We start from the raw sequence: 19629 nt of genomic DNA on the forward strand, positions 1-19629 counted from the left end.
TCCAAAACGTCCTACATGCACTGTCCGTCTAATAAACTCATTTCTAATTCTGTCCATCATCGTCACTCCCAACTTAAACCTCAACATCTTCAGCTCTGCTACCTCCAGCTCCACCTCCTGTCTTTTACTCAATGACACTGTCTCTAAACCATACAATATCGCAGGTCTCACCACAGTCCTATAAACTTTCCCTTTCACTCTCACAGATACTCTTCTATCACAAATCACTCCTGCTATCACTCTTCTCCACCCACCCCACCCTGCCTGCACTTTTTTCTTCACTTCTCTAACACACTCTCCATTACTTTGCACTGTTGACCCCAGGTACCTGAACTCCTCCACCTTCTCCACCTCTTCTCCCTGCAACCGCATCACTCCACTGCCCTCCCTCTCATTCACACACATGTACTCTGTCTTACTCCTACTGACTTTCATTCCCCTTCTCTCCAGCGCATATCTCCACCTCTCCAGGCTCTTCTCAACCTGCTCGCTAATCTCACCACAAATCACAATAACTCTGATTCGTGATCCGCATATTTGCTTTGGCACATGTCTACACACCTAAACTAACCACACACACGTCTAAACGTATGAGTATTCAATAATATATGATGAAACACAACAATATGTTGTTAGCTTCACTGTTCTGTGCGTTTGTGGCTTCAGGGCTTTGTTCTGCCGATCGGTTTATCACTACTGGAGATCAGACACTGACAAGGAGCATGAGAGATCAGAACAATCATTTTATTGAACTTTGGGAGGTGAAACTCATACATCAGCCACAGCAGATTAAACAGTGCATTAAGAATTTAGTTAGTAATGTGATTTATTACTATTATAGACAAACACCAGGGGGACACCAATAACCTCCTATAGGTTTGTTACCATAGCAATTAACCAAACAAAAGAGGTTGATAACCGTGTGTGACGTCACCAGACACATATTGAACATCATTCCCGTTGTATGACTGCATGTTTCCAACTTTTCCGCTAAGAAAGTAATAGTAAGCGTTCAGAATACGACGTCATTGCCTCGTGCAGACTTATTCAACCACATAATAATTAACTTCTGGATACGGTACATCAGGTAAAAGATTAATGCGGTTTCTTTTTTCCTCAATGTATGATTTTAAGTGTATTTCCGGTAATTCCACGTTATGATCTATATATTAGCTTTTAGAAATCTCATACGTGTTTTGTTTTTAGCTAAACTTAAAAAAATGCGTTAGTCATTTTGATTTCATAGCTTTAAAAATGGCGCCACCAGGAAATGCGCCCAACAATCAATCAATCAATCAGCCAATCAATAAAAAGGTTAGATTTAGGTATATTTACAGTTGTCAATAGATAATACACACTAGGGCAGTATAACTGTGCGCGCGCGTGCGTGCGCGTTCGTGCTCGTGCGTGCGCGTGTTCGCTCGTACGGCTTCGGGGCGGATCTTTGTCGTATAATGCATGTCCCCCTCTCCGCCTGGGCTCAGTGACAGATGCGGGGGTGATTTATATCGGGAAGAGTGTAATCCCGTGCGTGCGTGCGTGTGTATTTGTGTATGTGTGTGTGACGGGTTTTGCGCAGAGCGGAATGGCTGTAATGGAGAAACCGGCGGCCAGGAAGCTGCTGCTGGACGATACGGTCTCACTGACGGCGGTAATCGAAGCGAGTCAGAATTTACAGTCTCACACGGTAAGAGGAAAACACAACCTGACAACCTGAAATCATCATTGTGATAGTATAATCATAATATGAATATTATATAGAGAACCGTACAGAGCGACCACTGATCACACACACACACACATACACACTCACACACACTCACACACACTTCTACATGCGTACACACCACTTACTTCTCTACTATGCGGTTTGGAGCAGAGCCATATGCATGCTCTATTAATCCAGCGCTACACAGCCTTTATTAAAACATAAATTGAGATCCATGTTTACATATCAGACCTTAGCGATGAGGGAACGAATACATATTTTCAATATCAATGCGTGTAATGTCAGTTATGCTAGCTGTCATAGTGATGCTTTAGCTAGATCATGTGAGTGTCATGGCTACCTCGCATATTAATGTGTTCAGCAAGCTAGCACACAAACATTGCTTTCCACTCAAATGAACTCCTTTACTAAACTCCAATTAAGTTGAAACAGCCAAACTCTACAATATAATACGTTTTATTAAGGTTTAAAGCTAAACAAAAAGAGCTCGAGCTGATTAGCTTGTTTAGTTAGCAAGCGTGTGATGTTAATACCAGGTATACTAGCAACAAGTTGTCTTGTTGTCTTGCAAGCTGGAGAAAGGAGAAATGTGTAACCTTTTGCAGCGGTTTGTGTAACTTTTTTTGTTGGTGGTGGTGGTGGTGTTGAACATGGCTGAAGCTTGTTTGGATGTTGTGTGGATAGATGACATATTTGCATGTTTAGCCTGCTGGAGCATTTGGTTGACTAGGAAGCTGATGTAAATAATCTGCCACGGTGTTTCTCAACAACTTAGCAAACTTCGCTTTGTGTTTTTTTTTTTATATTTGTATTTCCTTTTTCATGACCTCTACACATCACAACACAATGTGCTTTATTTCCTGTAAGCTGGGTCTTTCTTTTGCTGGGGGTCCTACATGATGCAATGCTATTGCTCTAGTGAATGTTCTGTGCATACAAACAAAAACAAAAACATGTACTAACAACAGTTTCATATCAGTCAACATTTGATTTAAACTCTGTTTATTCTTCAGGGGACAAAATGTCACAGTGTTAAGAAAATAAACAAAACTGTGGTTCTCTGATGTGGTTTTGTAGTTTATTAGTGTAGGGGGAAAAAAAATCCTTGTGAAATGAATCAAGCCTCTACACACAGAACTTCCCGATGAAAGAAGCTCCTGCCACAATAAAGCCTGTTAAAGCTGGACTTTGACCTTCAGTTCATCCCGTTTTCCCTCCAGCATGACTGTGCAAATGCATCACAATCTCAAATAAACCGGTTTTGCTACACTAGAAGGGTTAAAGACAGAGTTGGCAAAAGTCAAATGTTTCCCTTTTTGCGTAATGTAGTTGATCAGAAAGATCAGGGACTGAAGTTTGCTTTGCTTTGTTTTAATGAACGTTTTATCCTAGCTATTCTTATTGCAGTTACCTGCCATACTCAGGGATTCTGTAGTTACATGTCATATCCAGACATGCTGTAGTTACATGTCCTACCCAGTCATGCTGTAGTTAAATATCATACTCAGTCATGTTGTAGTTACATGTCCTACCCAGTCATGCTGTAGTTAAATGTCATACTCAGTCATGCTGTAGTTAAATATCATACTCAGTCATGTTGTAGTTACATGTCCTACCCAGTCATGCTGTAGTTAAATGTCATACCCAGTCATGCTGTAGTTACATGTCATACCCAGTCATGTTGTAGTTACATGTCATACCCAGTCATGCTGCAGTTAAATGTCATACCCAGTCATGTTGTAGTTACATGTCATACCCAGTCATGCTGTAGTTAAATGTCCTACCCAGTCATGCTGTAGTTACATGTCATACCCAGACATGCTGTAGTTAAATGTCATACCAAGTCATGCTGTAGTTACATGTCATACCCAGTCATGTTGTAGTTACATGTCATACCCAGACATGCTGTAGTTAAATGTCATACCCAGTCATGCTGTAGTTAAATGCTAACTCAGTCATGCTGTAGTTAAATATCATACCCAGTCATGCTGTAGTTAAATGTCATACTCAGACATGCTGTAGTTACATGTCATACTCAGTCATGCTGTAGTTACATGTCATACCCAGTCATGCTGTAGTTAGAATGTTATACCCAGTCATGCTGTAGTTAGAATGTTATACCCAGTCATGCTGTAGTTACATGTCATACTCAGTCATGCTGTAGTTACATGTCATACTCAGACATGCTGTAGTTAAATTTTATACTCAGTCATGCTGTAGTTACATGTCATACTCAGACATGCTGTAGTTAAATTTTATACTCAGTCATGCTGTAGTTAAATGTCATAGTCATGCTGTTATACTATACTAAGTCCTGCAGTATTTACATATCATCACCAATCATGCTGTATTTCCATGTCATACTCAATCATTCTGTAGTTACATGTCATTCCCAGTCATGCTGCAGTGGAACTATGTTAATATCTCCATTACTTCCAGCTTTCCATCAGAGTTCAGCTTTCGAATAACAACACGGATGCCTCGACAACATTACAATATTATTATCGTTTATGAGTAAAAAGTTAAACACCAAGGGTATGTTGTTACACTAAAAGAATCCATAACTAGGTTGGGTGATATAATCCAACACAAAACAAAGTTACTCCCACCACCCCAAAATAAAGAATTCCCTTTAACAGCACATCAGGAAGTATTGGATTCCTAGCGCACCACAGAAATGCGGCAGTGCAAACAAACACTGTACTTCTTTCATTTGTTTATAATTATGACTCATGTTGTGTAACATCCACTAGACTAGTTAGTTCTGTTATTACTAATTTATAGCAGCTATAAATGGGGATGGGGTTCATTCCCACTCCACTGTGTCTTTTTGTTATCTCTTAAAGTTAATCATACACAAAAAAGGGACGTCATGTAATATAGCTGCAGAAGTGCACGGTATCTCAAAGACTGTGAAAAGCAGTGACACTGGAAACTAGTTAAATAACTTGTAAGTAAATATATCTCTATAGAAATCATCACAATTTTAATGATTTATACATTTACTAACAGGAAGTTTTTTAAGCTAGTTTTTAAGTCTTAGATTATGTGGAGAGTCCATAAAGAAGCATGCAGTAATATAAACAGTAACATTATATCTGCAGGGTGAAACTGAAACAGTAAATGTCAAACATTGAACATGTTTGGGGATTTCATTGGAATTTTATTATTATTTTTTTTTTCCCCCAAGCCAGATGATAACTGCATCATATGCAAATAACTCATTAAATTATTAATTTTTTGCAGACATGCATCACTGCTTGTGCAAAGTCATTACCATTCATACATATTAATATGTATGTGTGTGTGTGTGTTTTTGGTTGTTTCTTTTCATTATTATTATTATTTAATGTTGCTCTTTTTATCACCAGGAATACATCATCCGTGTACAGAGGGGCGTCTCTACAGAAAACAGCTGGACGGTAAGTGTCGAGTTCTTCTTGTTTGAGTCCTGGAGGTCTTGGGGGTCACTAGTGATTGAGAACATGTGAGCTCTGTGCCACGAATGCATATTATTCTGACTGACACACACACAGATCCTACATGTGAACACAAACTTAAAGTACGCTGCCATCATACCTGAGACGATTGCTATAAAAGAGAATACTCAGAAGACATTGATGAGTAGCTCACCATTAGGGCCCTCATGGATTTCAATCATGTAATGCAAATCTTTAAATTGGCTTTACTACAGTTCGTTTGTCTCAGGCAGCAGAACTCAAAATAAAAGAATGTATGACTTATTTGCCTTTTTTTCAACGTGCTGTTGAATTCTCTCATCTGGCAGGTTAGAACGTGTTCATTTTTTTTTTTTTTTTTATTACAGCAATAATAGAATAGAAATATGTGCCAGCTATACATCAGGTTTATATTAATGTGTAGTACTTGGGTATACTTCTATAGTAAGAACCTACAGGGAGTGCAGAATTATTAGGCAGGTTGTATTTTTGAGGATTAATTTTATTTGAGGATTTAATTTGAACAACAACTATGTTCTCAATGAACACAAAAAACTCATTAATATCAAAGCTGAATATTTTTGGAAGTAGTTTTTAGTTTTAGCTATTTTAGGGGGATATCTGTGTGTGCAGGTGACTATTACTGTGCATAATTATTAGGCAACTTAACAAAAAACAAATTCATACCCATTTCAATTATTTATTTTTACCAGTGAAACCAATATAACATCTCAACATTCACAAATATACATTTCTGACATTCAAAACCAAACAAAACAAATCAGTGACCAATATAGCCACCTTTCTTTGCAAGGACACTCAAAAGCCTGCCATCCATGGATTCTGTCAGTGTTTTGATCTGTTCACCATCAACATTATGCAGCAGCAACCACAGCCTCCCAGACACTGTTCAGAGAGGTGTACTGTTTTCCTCCTTGTAAATCGCACATTTGATGATGGACCACAGGTTCTCAATGGGGTTCAGATCAGGTGAACAAGGAGGCCATATCATTAGATTTTCTTCTTTTATACCCTTTCTTGCCAGCCACGCTGTGGAGTACTTGGACGTGTGTGATGGAGCATTGTCCTGCATGAAAATCATGTTTTTCTTGAAGGATGCAGACTTCTTCCTGTACCACTGCTTGAAGAAGGTGTCTTCCAGAAACTGGCAGTAGGACTGGGAGTTCAGCTTGACTCCATCCTCAACCCGAAAAGGCCCCACAAGCTCATCTTTGATGATACCAGCCCAAACCAGTACTCCACCTCCACCTTGCTGGCGTCTGAGTCGGACTGGAGCTCTCTGCCCTTTACCAATCCAGCCACGGGCCCATCAAGACTCACTCTCATTTCATCAGTCCATAAAACCTTAGAAAAATCAGTCTTGAGATATTTCTTGGCCCAGTCTTGACGCTTTCAGCTTGTGTGTCTTGTTCAGTGGTGGTCGACTTTCTGCCTTTCTTACCTTGGCCATGTCTCTGAGTATTGCACACCTTGTGCTTTTGGGCACCCAGTGATGTTGCAGCTCTGAAATATGGCCAAACTGGTGGCAAGTGGCATCTTGGCAGCTGCACGCTTGACTTTTCTCAGTTCACGGGCAGTTATTTTGCGCCTTGGTTTTTCCACACGCTTCTTGCGACCCTGTCGACTATTTTGAATGAAACGCTTGATTGTTCGATGATCACGCTTCAGAAGCTTGGCTATTTTAAGACTGCTGCATCCCTCTGCAATATATCTCACTATTTTTGACTTTTCTGAGCCTGTCAAGTCCTTCTTTTGACCCATTTTGCCAAAGGAAAGGAAGTTGCCTAATAATTATGCACACCTGATATAGGGTGTTGATGTCATTAGACCACACCCCTTCTCATTACAGAGATGCACATCACCTAATATGCTTAATTGGTAGTAGGCTTTCCAGCCTATACAGCTTGGAGTAAGACAACATGCATAACGAGGATGATGTGGTCAAAATACTCATTTGCCTAATAATTCTGCACTCCCTGTATAGGCGAACACTCTAATTATGAAAATAAGACTTGTAGTAAACAGATTTTTCGAAAATCTGCTGATGTTTTGCAAAGTATATGGTTTATAGTTTATAGTGATAGTGGATATTTTTGTAACAATGTGCTTATGGAAGGGATTTGGAGTCTCAGCACTTAACTTTGAAACAGGTATTCATTATATTAAAGGTGTTCCATTATCCCTGTCTAATTACCTAGAAGAGAAAGTAAGACTATGACTGTTCATAGAGTATCTCACAAAAGTGAGTACACCCCTCACATTTCAGCAACCATTTTAGTATAATCTTCTAAAGGGACAATACTATAGAAATGAAACTTGGATATATTTTAGTCAATGTGCTTGTGTAGCAGTACAGATTTACTGTCCTTTAAAAATAACCATTATTGTCTAAATAACTGGCAACAACAGTGAAACGTCAAATCTGTGTCTAAAGTGTCAGTATTTTGTGTGAGCACCATTGTTATCTAGCACTGCTTTATTCCTCCTGGACATGGAATTCACCAGAGTCACACAGGGACCCTCTGTGTGACATCTTGGATCTGCTGGATGTTAGACACATGGTGCTTCTTCTCCTTCTGCTTGAGGATTCCCCACTGCTTAATAGGGTTCAGGTCTGAAAGTGTACTTGTCCACTTCATTACCTTCAGCTTCCTCAGCAAGGCAGTTGTCATCTTGGTGTTTGGGGGTGTTATTATGCTGGAAAACTGCCATTCAGCCCAGTCTCTAAATGGAAGGAGGGCGTCATGTTCTGCTTCAGAATGTCACAGTAAATGTTGCAATCCATGTTTCCCTCAATGAACCACAGCTCTCCAGTACCAGCAGCACTCATGCAGCCCCAGACCATGATGCTACCACCACAATTTTTTTTTTCAAGTTGCAAACCAACTTGTTGCAATGTGTGTGGTCTAAGCACAGACATCCGTTTTTGCAACCTCAAAAAGCAATGCTGGCAGCACTGTTTTTTTTTAAGCCACCCTCTGCACCTTACGCACAGCATGAAGACTTCTTTGATGGACCTTTGCGAGGCCTGTTCCGAGTGAAACCCGTCTGCGAAAACCAAATTCAAATTCTCAAATCCTCAGAAAATCTTTGCCATGTGGTGCCATATTGAACATCCAGTGGCCAGTATGAGAGAATTGTACTAAAAGCACCCAATTCTAACTGCTCTAATACAAGATACACAAATGTGTTTGTCCTGTCAAGCAGACAAAAACATGAACATGATTAATGGGAAATGTGGTTTGTATGGTTAAGCGATGTACAGCTGTTATCTACAATAAGCTTGTAATATTGAAATATTTTTAGAGGACAGTAAATCTGTACTGCTATACAAGCTGTATATTGACTACTCTAATATATACTGTATCTTAAACTGGTAAATAATCTAAATGGGCGAGTGAAAATGTATGTTTTTATTTATTGTTTTATTTAATGCAGCTGTACCTTGGGGAAAATGTTTTACATTAATGCAAATTTTATTTGATTTTGTCAAATATTATATATATATATATATATATATATATATATATATATATATATATATATATATATATATATATATATAAAACTTTATAGTTTTACAAATACACATTGCAGCCTTATGACTAATCTGTGGGCAGTTTTCTTGATTGGTTATCAAGTGGATTCATGAAACCATTTATTATATCGCAATCGCAATATTGACCACAATAATCGCAACATGACAAATCATGCAGCCCTAATTGGCATATTCCTGCAGAACAAGAAATATAAAACACTTGCAGGTACTGGAAAATAATCCAGTAAAGTAAACCTCGGAGCAATGACATCCCACTGACCCGTCCTCCAACAGTTTTCCTTGTCATTTTACATTTCTTTCTCAAGCAAAAGCAGTTCTAGCAGAAGACTGATGATAAATGCAGACCAAATTAAGCAGCTTAACTAGGCTTTGTTCCTTGTTTTGACCATTTTGGTATGTTCTGGAAAATCCATTAATAATCATCTTATGTGTCTACAAGAGCAAATTAAGCCCATAATCAGGTCTCAGTCCTGGTCCTGGACTGCCCCCTTATATTAACCTAATAGGCTGTTTTGCCTGCTCCAACATGTCTGATTCTACAGTTCATTAATCAAAGTGATTAAAAGACCTTATTGTAATGTGGTTCGATTTAGTTTCTGCTATAGAAATGCTGTATTGTTCATAAGTTAGATCGATTTGCTTGTGTGTGGGTGTGTTGCATCTGAGAAAAACCAAAACTATAAAACATATGAGTACTTTCACACCAGCGTTTCAATTCCAGGGCTTATGATTTTGCTTTTTTTGATACTTGCAGGTAATCAGACGATACAGTGACTTCGACATGCTCAATAATAGTCTCCTGGTGAGTAAAAACATGTTTTCAGCTTGAAATTCCTGACACTTTGCCCACAGAATTGAAAGCAGGAGAAAATGAATGTTTCAGCATATTTTGCTAACACTCCACAAACACGTTTCCTGTTCCCTCCCGGAAAAGCCACTTTCCAGCGAAAGTTATTATAGGCATCGTTTCTCTGTCTTTTCTCTTACTCAGCCATTACACATTTCTTGCCACAGATCTCTGGCCTGAACCTGCCACTTCCTCCTAAGAAGTTAATTGGGAACATGGACCGTGAGTTCATTGCAGAGCGGCAAAAAGGTCTACAGGCCTATCTGAACTTCCTCACGCAGCACCACATCCTCTCGAGCTGTGAGATTGTCAAAAAGTTCCTCGACACCAACAATTATTCAGCAAACTACACAGGTATGTATGTGTGTGTGTGTGTGTGTGTACGTGTATGTGTGGGTGGAGAGTTTAGGGACAAATTGCACATGATGCATAACAGTCCTTTAACAAAGATTTATTATCGAAGGACACGGCTTTCATGAACTTTCACGAACTGAATGTGTGCCATGTTAATTCCAATGTGGTAATTTGGTATAATGTAAAGGATAAAAGCCGTGATGAGGACCTGAAGGCCCCACCCCATTTACTGAGACTGACAGGCACAAATACCACCCCCACCACTAAGATTGACCTGCACCATGAAAAACAGAGGAAAGAGAGAAGCACAGTACCTCTAATAACATTTATCTCCATTTATATAAATGTTATGGTACATATTTGCTTCCATTAACGTTAAACTTTGTTAATCAGTCTATTTATTAAATAATAGATCACCTGTAATATTCTTTCACTCATTTATTCTCTCTCTCTCTCTCATTCTTTCTGGCTCTCAAAACACACAGCCTGTCATGTCATGTGACTCCTGAGTTACAGGGAACATCCACCATTATTTATGAGCTGTTACTATAGAAACAATAAGGTATTACAAGGAGCAGCTTGATGCCTCGTTTGCAGGTGTTACAGTCAGTGGTGGACAAAGTATGCAAACCATGTACTTGAGTTAAAGTAGAGAAAATATGACTCCAGTAACATTACCGTATTTTCCGGACTATAAGCCACTACTTTTTTCCCACGCTTTGAACCCTGCGGCTTAAACAAACGAAGCGGCTAATGTATGGATTTTTCCTGGGTTTTTCCCGGTTTCATAAACTTCAAAGCCAAAAAACATGAGACCCATAACATGAGACCAATGAAATTGCGGAACGGGTTCAGGTGAACCAATGAAACTCTTTATTTTAAATCAGACCGCACCACATCATAAATATGGATGAGGTTCCTCTGACGTTTGACCTGCAGCTCACTCACTAACTCCAGTTGCAACAGAAATCATATAAGCACAGACAGGTTTCCAAAACTCGTGTTTTTTTATTTTTCTTGGCAACAGCGTTACGGGTTAGTCAAAGAAACTTAGAAATCAGCATCAGAAAATAATAAGGACATATTCCTCGGTCTTGCACACACGCAGTAATACCTGAAAAATGCGACGGCAGGCTATTCCCAAAATGCCGCTCTGCTCTTAAAGGAGCCAAAACATATTTCACCTGACACACCGTGTAACAGACACTGGCTTTCGTTAAAACCTCTGTAAAGTTCATTAGTTTCAGTGTAGACAGTGTAGTGCGGCTTATTTATGTTCAAAATAAAAATCTTTGTCAAATTCAGTGGGTGCGGCTTATATATGGGTGCGCTTAATAGTCCGGAAATTACGGTAAAACTTTTACTTGAGTAAAAGTACAAACGTATTCGCCTTCAAATGTACTTAAGTACCCTAAGTGCTATAATTATTATAGCTATAATGTTCCTATTATTATTTTTGCCACAAAACTCTTTGCTTAATTAACTTTGTTTATGGGAAAAGACTGTAATGTGAATCTCAGCACACCGATCTATGAATAGAATGATATTAATGAGTCAAACACTGATTGATATCTATTACAATTATCATGAGCCCAAAACCTTCTTTTCAACTACTTCCAAAAAAATCACTCAAATAATGACCACAGGTGTTGTGGCAAGTCAGAGTCAGGATTTTCTTCCATCATTTATTTCTCTCTAAATGTTCTGCTTGCTGCGGAACTGATGCTGAACTGTACGTTTGTGATAAGTACACACCACCAAGCGGCAAACAGGTTTAAAATGGAGCACGCGCTCTACCCTGATTGGTGGCTTGCTGCGTGCTTGATCGGTTATGTTTTCATCCACTCATAAATAAAAAAGTTTTGATTAAATATTTGACTTTGAAATCTAGTGAAGTTAAAGTAAAAGTTTTCCCAAATGAAAAGTACAGAAAGAAGAAAATGCTACTTAAGTACAATGATGCCACCACTGTATACAGCTGGCACTACTGCAGTTTTTTTAACGAAAATAGTGCATATATTCTGACCAATTAAAGTCGAGTTCTTTAGCCACACTGTAGTATAAATAGTGTATGATCTAACCATCCTTTCTAATCTTTTTTCAGAAATTGCCTTACAGCAAGTGTCCATGTACTTCAGATCGGACCTCATATGGGAAGTGGTTGAGCCCTTAAAAGACATGGGTAAGTCAGATCAAATTAACTATTAATGCTGACACTGTAGGGGACAGGAAAAGCCAAGAAAAAAAAAATCCATGTTCATGGAGATCAGGAGGCGTTGATAAGCAGAATTGAGCTGCATTTCCAGTAAGATAGCTTCCGAGGGGTTTGTTTTGGCTTTGTTTCTGCGGTTGTAAAAAAAGAAAGAAAGAAAATAGCTTTGTTTAAAGCCTTTAAATGTTTTGTTTTAATACCACAAATTTCCATACACATTTCTGAGCACTTTTTTTTAAAAGAGGTTGAACTTGGCAGATTCAGGCCACGGCACCAGAACACTGAGGGTGAGCTGGCATAGAAATTAGCACTTTCCTTTTACTATTGCAGAAGAATATTCAGCATATTGGGCTGTGCTGTGGATTTCTTCCTTCTGCAAATGGATATTATTATTATTGCCATTTTCAATGCAGATGGATGCAAAGTACACTGTATGGACAAATGTGTGTGGACAAAAGACCAAAAGACTTGCATTTTGAACACCCCATTCCACATTTGCAGTTATAATAACCTCTCCTCTTCAAGAGAGATGTTCTATTAGATATTGGAGTGTGCTTGTGGAGATTTCTGGCATTAGTAAAATCACGCAATGATGTAGAGCGAAGAAGCCTAGGGTGCAGCAAATGTTCCAATTAATCCTGAAGGTGTTCAGTGCAGATGAGGTCAGAGCTCTATAGCAGGCCATTCAAGATCCTTCCACTCCAACCCATGTAAATCATATCTTCATGGAGCTGGCTTTGTGCAGTCAAGCTGAAACAGGTTTGGGTCTCCTAGATTCAGTAAAGGAAAACTTAAATGCTACTGCATCCAAAGACATCATGTACAATTCTGTGCCTTCAGCTTTGGGGCAACAGGAAGAACTACATAGTGTATGGTTTGAAAAGTCAGGTGTTCCAATACTTTTAGTATGTAGTGCAGCTATCAAAGCAAACTGTAAAAGAGAAAAACATCACCACTGGCTGCTTCTAATACGTGTACCCTTATTATGCTATTTGTGATCCCGTTGTATATTTTTATCTCATCGTGTTTTGTTATCCAGCCTGTTAAAAATACAGTACAGGGAAATGTCATATTCGCTAAAATGCAAAAAAAAACCAAATAAACACACAAATTCAAAAATTCATATTTTCACAATCGCTCGCATTTTCTCTTTTGCTTTAAATCTTCTATTATCCCCCATATCATCTTGGAACTTTTCTTTTTGTCCACAAGTGACCCAGCGTTCCACAAGTCATATTCAAATTGAGACCTGGAGCAACTGATTAAAAACACACTGAAGAGATTATAAGTATAAACCTGAGTTGTAACCTAATCTGGAACCATTATTTCATTTATTTGAAAAACGAAGACAAGGCAAGCCTATATTTGCTGACATTTCAGAAGTGGTTTACAGTTTTGAAGCAAAAGAGTGGAATTTGAGCCGCGTCAGCGACGCCTTGTATTTTTAACTCCAGATCAATGTATTTTTTTATTTTATTTCTATTTTCAATATTGTGGCTTTTCAATTATCTGAAGTATACATTGTCGCATATATGTGTATTTGAAGGTCTGTTTTTGGCTGGCCTACATGCATAAAATATTTTTTTTTATATAAGTCTTAATGTGAATTATTGTGGTTGTGCAAAAAGTCAAATGATAAAAACCTTTAAGTGAATTGGTCTTGCTGTGAGCTTAAAACCCCACTGACAATTTGAGTTACTTGTGACCGTGTTATTGCATCATAAAGTGTCAGAGCCAATCATGGGCAACATGTCAAACAGGGGAAAAAGCAGGATGATGAATATGGGGTTGGATGTATTTCTAATTAGCATATCCTTGAACTCCGGCTTCATGGTGGCTCTCGTTCATGATATTGTTTAAACATGAATTTGTCTGTTGTGCTTGCTCATTATAGACCAAATTGAGAAACCATTAAAAGTAACAAACTGGTGCACTTTTTTGGTAGGATGGAGATTGCGAAAGCGGTACTTCTTGGTTAAAAACAAGGAGCAGCCTAAGGAGCGACAAGTATTGAGTTGGGTGAGTTTCGTTTTTAGCTAGATTGTAAAAAAAAAAAAAACACGTGCACAAACACACACTCTTCTTATTCATCATCTCAGATCCATGAATATGTGTACAAATCACTTTGTTCATCTAAACTGACCAAATACTCTGCAGCTCCTTCATAGAAATAAGACCCGTATTACACATTTTTTTTCTGATGTACTGTTTCTCCCTCTAAAATTCAGGTCGATTTCGGCCCTGATAAGTTCTTATCAGATAAAGATCTGCAGTCCATGATGAAGCTGATTCCGTCCCTGTCTGTAAGTCTTCAAGTTTAAGTCAAGTATCCCACTGATACTGAACTAGAACATTCGTTTGATTCCTGTGAATGAATCCGGAGCTTCCCACAGATGTGTTCAGCCAGGGAACCGTTAGACACTGATAGTTTCAGTTTGGCCTCTTGCGCAATGGATTTCCGGAATGCACAAGATTGCGTAGGCATGTGGACATAGTCAAGTCTCCGATTTTGTGACTGGTTTGTGAAAAGCCAAACTCATCATAATAGCAGTGTGGTAAATTCCTTTGGGATGACGGGATTGACGCACAACTCATTCTACGAATTTGATATACCAAGCAGCATAGTTTTATTTTCATTTTTATTTATTTTTTTACTGGAATTACATTTGGGTGAATTACTGAGCTAGAATTTGGTAATGCTTGTGTAAGTTTTACTCTCACTAATCACAAGGCTGCTGTGACGTCTCCCTTTGACCTGTTTTTTCCATCTGGCCAATTTATAGACTAAAGCTTACTAGAAAAGTGAGTGTTGACCGATTTCACTTCTCCATTATTGTTCTGATTGGAAGGAGTATTGGGGTAGAGTGATGTCATAGCATACTTATTAGAACATTAAACTATGCTCGGAAAGAAAACGAGCCTGATCTGCGAATTGAGCTTTGCCATTTTTTTATTCTAAATGACGTTGGTCGAGTACATTTTGAATTATATCAGCACAGTATTCTTCAATTCTCTAGAAGGTATTCATATTGATTTCTGTAACTGCAGCTCGAACTATGAATGCAGTGCTGGGAGTAATTCAGATAACAGGTTTATATTAATGCACACATTATCATTTTATATTAATAAATGATTTACATATGATCTTAAGACTTAGATATGAGCCTTCAGTGTCAGTGCTGCAGGTTTTTTCGCCTTGGCTCTTCAGGACAGATTATGTTGTACATTTTTATTTTCTTAATAGCATGATAAACCGCTTTAAAAAAAAAATTGAGAGAACAAATCAGCTAGAATGTGTTTCAACAGGAACTCCTTCATGTTCCACAACATTAAATGCCACTATAATCGAATACATCTTCTGACATCATTCATTAATGGATAAAATACAGTCCACATAAAGAGGAATAAAACATTTCAGGATAAATTGTAACTGGAAAATGAATCATTATAGGGTGGTAACAGTCCTCATCTGTTCATCATATTCTGCCATGTTTTATTCTTCAATAGTACATTAACATTTAATGAGACTTTAATGTTTTGTGGTCATCCGTAGCATCATTTAGAACATTCACCATTTTTCACTGCTGAAAGGTTTATTGCTTTTGAGCTGATTTATTGAAAATCCCGGATACTATCGTTGTAGCTATAGATATACCACCGCTATCTTTCTCCTAAAAAATGTTCTGGATAAGCGTATACTTATTATTGCGACAATTCATTCCTCTCTCCGCAGTTTTTAGTCCGTTTGATCATGTGACCGAATGAGTATGTATTACCCCTTTTTTCTGCCGACAGAGAGAATGATTTAAGGACATTTTTAATTGTGTGCACTTTTGAGCAATACAGACTTCTTTTTCAGAATCAGTTTTGTAACAGTTCTCTTTCACTGTCTCAAAGAGGCAGAAAGAGGCGTGGCATCAGTCTTAGAAAGGAAGGCATGGACTCTCTGCATGTCAGGCTTGATAAACCTTCTATACCTTTCAGTGAAGAAGGCATGGAGGATGTGGCCTTTCGTTGGCAGTATTAGTGAAGGACGCATGGTAAGGCTGTGGCACTTGTGTCTGTTTATATCAGCTAAGGAAATATAGCCTTGGTGGAAGAAGGCAAGGAATCTCTCATTCACAGGGATGAATTTGAGGCCTCTTTTTCTCTGAATCTGTAGTAACAATGAAGGAATGTGGCCTCTGTCAATCTCACTGAAGGAGATTTAGCCTCTGCTGATCTCAAGATTAGAGGCGTGGTATCTGCTGATCTCAGTGAAGGAGGTGTGGTCTCTGCTGAATGATCTCAGTGAAGGAGGTGTGGTCTCTGCTGAATGATCTCAGTGAAGGAGGTGTGGTCTCTGCTGATCTCAGTGAATGAGGTGTGGTCTCTGCTGATCTCAGTGAAGGAGGTGTGGTCTCTGCTGATCTCAGTGAAGGAGGTGTGGTCTCTGCTGATCTTTGTGAAGGAGGTGTGGTCTCTGTTGATCTCAAGAAAAGAGGTGTGGTCTCTGCTGACTGATCTCAGTGAAGGAGGTGTGGTCTCTGCTAAATGATATTAGTGAAGGAGGTGTGGTCTCTGCTGATCTCAGTGAAGGAGGTGTGGTCTCTGCTGATCTTTGTAAAGGAGGTGTGGTCTCTGTTGATCTCAGTGAAGGAGGTGTGGTCTCTGCTGATCTCTGTGAAGGAGGTGTGGTCTCTGCTGATCTCTATTAAGGAGGTGTGGTCTCTGCTGATCTCTATGAAAGAGGTGTGGTCTCTGCTGATCTCAGTGAAAGAGGTGTGGTCTCTGTGCAGGTCAGTCTCAGTGAAGCAGGTGTGGCTTCTGCTATTATGAGTAAAATTAGTGTGGTCTCTTACAGTTTCATTGAAGGAGGCATGGCCTCATTGCCTGTACTTTGTCACATCTTTAACTCAATAATGATATTGACTCCTTTCAGTAAGAGTATACAACCATATAATTTACCCTATTTTACATAGTATTAGTGAACATCAAGTAATAAGCCAATAGGCTGTGTGTAATTAATGCTCTTGCTGTCTTTTTGGATTTGTAGCACCCATACATCTGTCCAGTCACCTATGGTTCTACAATCGAGTCCTCAGCAGTAGTAATCAGAATATTTAATGAAAAAGGCACACTTAGGGATCATATTTGCAAGGTATGTATTATTAGAATGGATCTAAAATGGATTTATTGTTATCAGGATGTTTTTAAGCTCCTGTTGGTTTCTTTGTTTCTAAGCTTTAATTACTATCTAATGTCTCATGTGCTGATATTTTAGGTAAAGCCAAAAGAAGCATTCCTGAAGAAGTACTGCAACCCCAAAAAGATCCAGGGTCTGGAGCTCCTGCAGATCAGGATGTATGGGAGGCAGATTCTGGAGGTTAGGTCTGATGGAATTTTTGCCTCATAATTTAATCAAAGGGTCTGTAAAAAGGGATTTACAGTCTAAATAAAATAGTGGAACAGTGGTAGTAACAGTAAAATCTTAATAGATCTATCATGCCTGTGGTAAGTCTCAGTAAATCGTGTGGTTGTGTCTTCATATAGTACATCAGCTAGATACATTTGCTAACAAGCTAACTTAATGTTAAGCTTGCTAGTTCAGGCATAGACCATTATCTTGGTTATAAACGTTTTTTCCAAAATTAGCAGAGCAAAAAATCACCGTTGCCCCACCATTCCTGCTTATTAGTACAGGGGAATATTTTAACTTACTGACAAAGATGCATTAGTTGTGGGGTTTTTTGTTGTTATTCCCCTACTTTCAACAATAAGTTCTGTGACACCTGTTTGTTGTGAAACCTGCAGGGATTACTACCCATCACGTCATATTTGAATAACATGCCAGATATGGTCTTAAACTTAATGGCTTATTTGGTTTGGAAACTTTTTTACATCTGAGGAGATAAGGTTTCCTTTGAGAATGTGGAATTTTTGGGGAACTGGAACTGTTAATAGTCTAAATATGTATACCACAGGCCAACCACAAGCCAAGAGATACGATAACACTGCAACTGGGTTACATTAACAATAAAAAGCATTACTTATAGGCTAACCAAATGTGCTGTGGGTCCATCTTTTCACCAAAACACAGCAAGTTAGATCAGATAAAAACAGTTGGAATTTGGTAAATATGCATCATTTATTAGATATTTCTTTTGTTTTAAGATATCTTCTGTTGTCTACAAGAATATTTTACTTCAGTATCTTAATAATGCAACTTTCGTTAGATCCCAAATAAATGAAGTCATGATTTTGAGATGATCGAACGTAAAACCAGTAACAAGAAAGGGTCATTTGTAATTGCCTGAGTGAGAACAATCCTGTTTGTTAATTTCTGTCATTCCTGTAATTCACTGTAACTCTTTTTAGGTATATTTTCCCTCTTGTTTGATTGTCTTCCCTTCTCCGTCTTGATTTAGGCTTTGAAATTCCTCCATGATAAAGGTTTTCCTTACGGGCATCTCCATGCTTCGAATGTTCTAATTGAAGACAGCACATGCAAACTGCTGGACATCGAAAACTCCATCCTGGGACTTCCGTCTTACTACCGGCCTTACGTCACCCAGTTCAGGAAAATTAACGTAAGAACTTGCATGCGGTTACACAAACTAAACTAATTTTTGTCATCAGTGTTGTATTTTTGTGAATTTTTGTTTGGGGTATTAATGGTTTTTTTTTATTAAAATTTTGTATATAAATACATTTAAATGTATAGGTCCAAAAAACATTTGTACAGTGTTTTGCTGCTATTAAAATTTTTTCCAAATGTACTAAGGCAGGTCTCTTAAAGTAAACAAGTAATATTTTTATTTTTATTTATTATTTTTTTTATTTCTGAAATCGCATATCAAGAATATCGATGTAAACTAAACCCATTTACTGCATTAATAGCCATATTACATCAAAATACAAATACAGTGTGTTAAAAAAAATCCCTCTGTGGTGTCAGAGTAGGTTATGATAAAATATTCGTATAATGAAACTCATTGTTATTCTCACTCATTTATTTAAGTATTAAATCTTGCACAGTATCGTGATGTGGTTTTCTTCTCCACCGGCAGCTTTAAAAACGTGCTCCTCTACCTGCACTGCGGACTTCTTTCTGTATATAAATAAAAAATATAAAAATCAATTTGAAAAAACTTTTAAAAAAAAAACGGTAACCACACTGTTCAGTGTGTTTTTTTTGTTTGTTTTTTTTTTTTGAACGGAGGTTTTAGTTTGAAACGATTCCGAACCTTCCGAAACTTTTCTTTGACCTGAATCCTCTCCTCGCCCCTCACTGTTTTCTCCCCGTTCCTCGATTTTTCATTCTGCTGCATCTCCTGCGTTACCTGTCGAGAGCGCTCCAGAGTTTAGCTGGTGGTGCATCAGTAATAATATTCCGTGGGAAACACTGTGCTCCGTGTTTAGTTAAATGGATTAAACGAAGTATCGAGGGAAATTTTTTTTATTTTTTTA

The 19629-nt window shown here is 38.3% G+C and overlaps 1 protein-coding gene across 3 annotated transcripts in view; it reads left to right on the plus strand.

Annotated features, from left to right (window-relative positions):
- The first annotated feature begins 1378 nt into the window (after window positions 1–1378).
- pxk (PX domain containing serine/threonine kinase) overlaps window positions 1379–19629 on the plus strand; it is a 30151-nt gene continuing 11900 nt past the window's right edge. Inside the window, exons 1-10 of one of the 3 annotated variants that reach the window (XM_046874923.1) lie at window positions 1379–1687; window positions 5101–5151; window positions 9522–9569; window positions 9782–9968; window positions 12073–12150; window positions 14126–14199; window positions 14409–14483; window positions 17216–17320; window positions 17444–17545; window positions 18588–18749. In XM_046874923.1, coding sequence (XP_046730879.1) covers window positions 1586–1687; window positions 5101–5151; window positions 9522–9569; window positions 9782–9968; window positions 12073–12150; window positions 14126–14199; window positions 14409–14483; window positions 17216–17320; window positions 17444–17545; window positions 18588–18749 — 984 coding nt within the window. In that variant the 5' untranslated portion in view covers window positions 1379–1585. The remainder of the gene's footprint in view (window positions 1688–5100; window positions 5152–9521; window positions 9570–9781; window positions 9969–12072; window positions 12151–14125; window positions 14200–14408; window positions 14484–17215; window positions 17321–17443; window positions 17546–18587; window positions 18750–19629) is intronic. The other 2 variants (XM_046874922.1, XM_046874925.1) reach the window with 2 other exon arrangements.

This window comes from Silurus meridionalis, chromosome 19, assembly GCF_014805685.1.
Source record: "Silurus meridionalis isolate SWU-2019-XX chromosome 19, ASM1480568v1, whole genome shotgun sequence".
Taxonomy (NCBI): Eukaryota; Metazoa; Chordata; class Actinopteri; order Siluriformes; family Siluridae; genus Silurus; species Silurus meridionalis.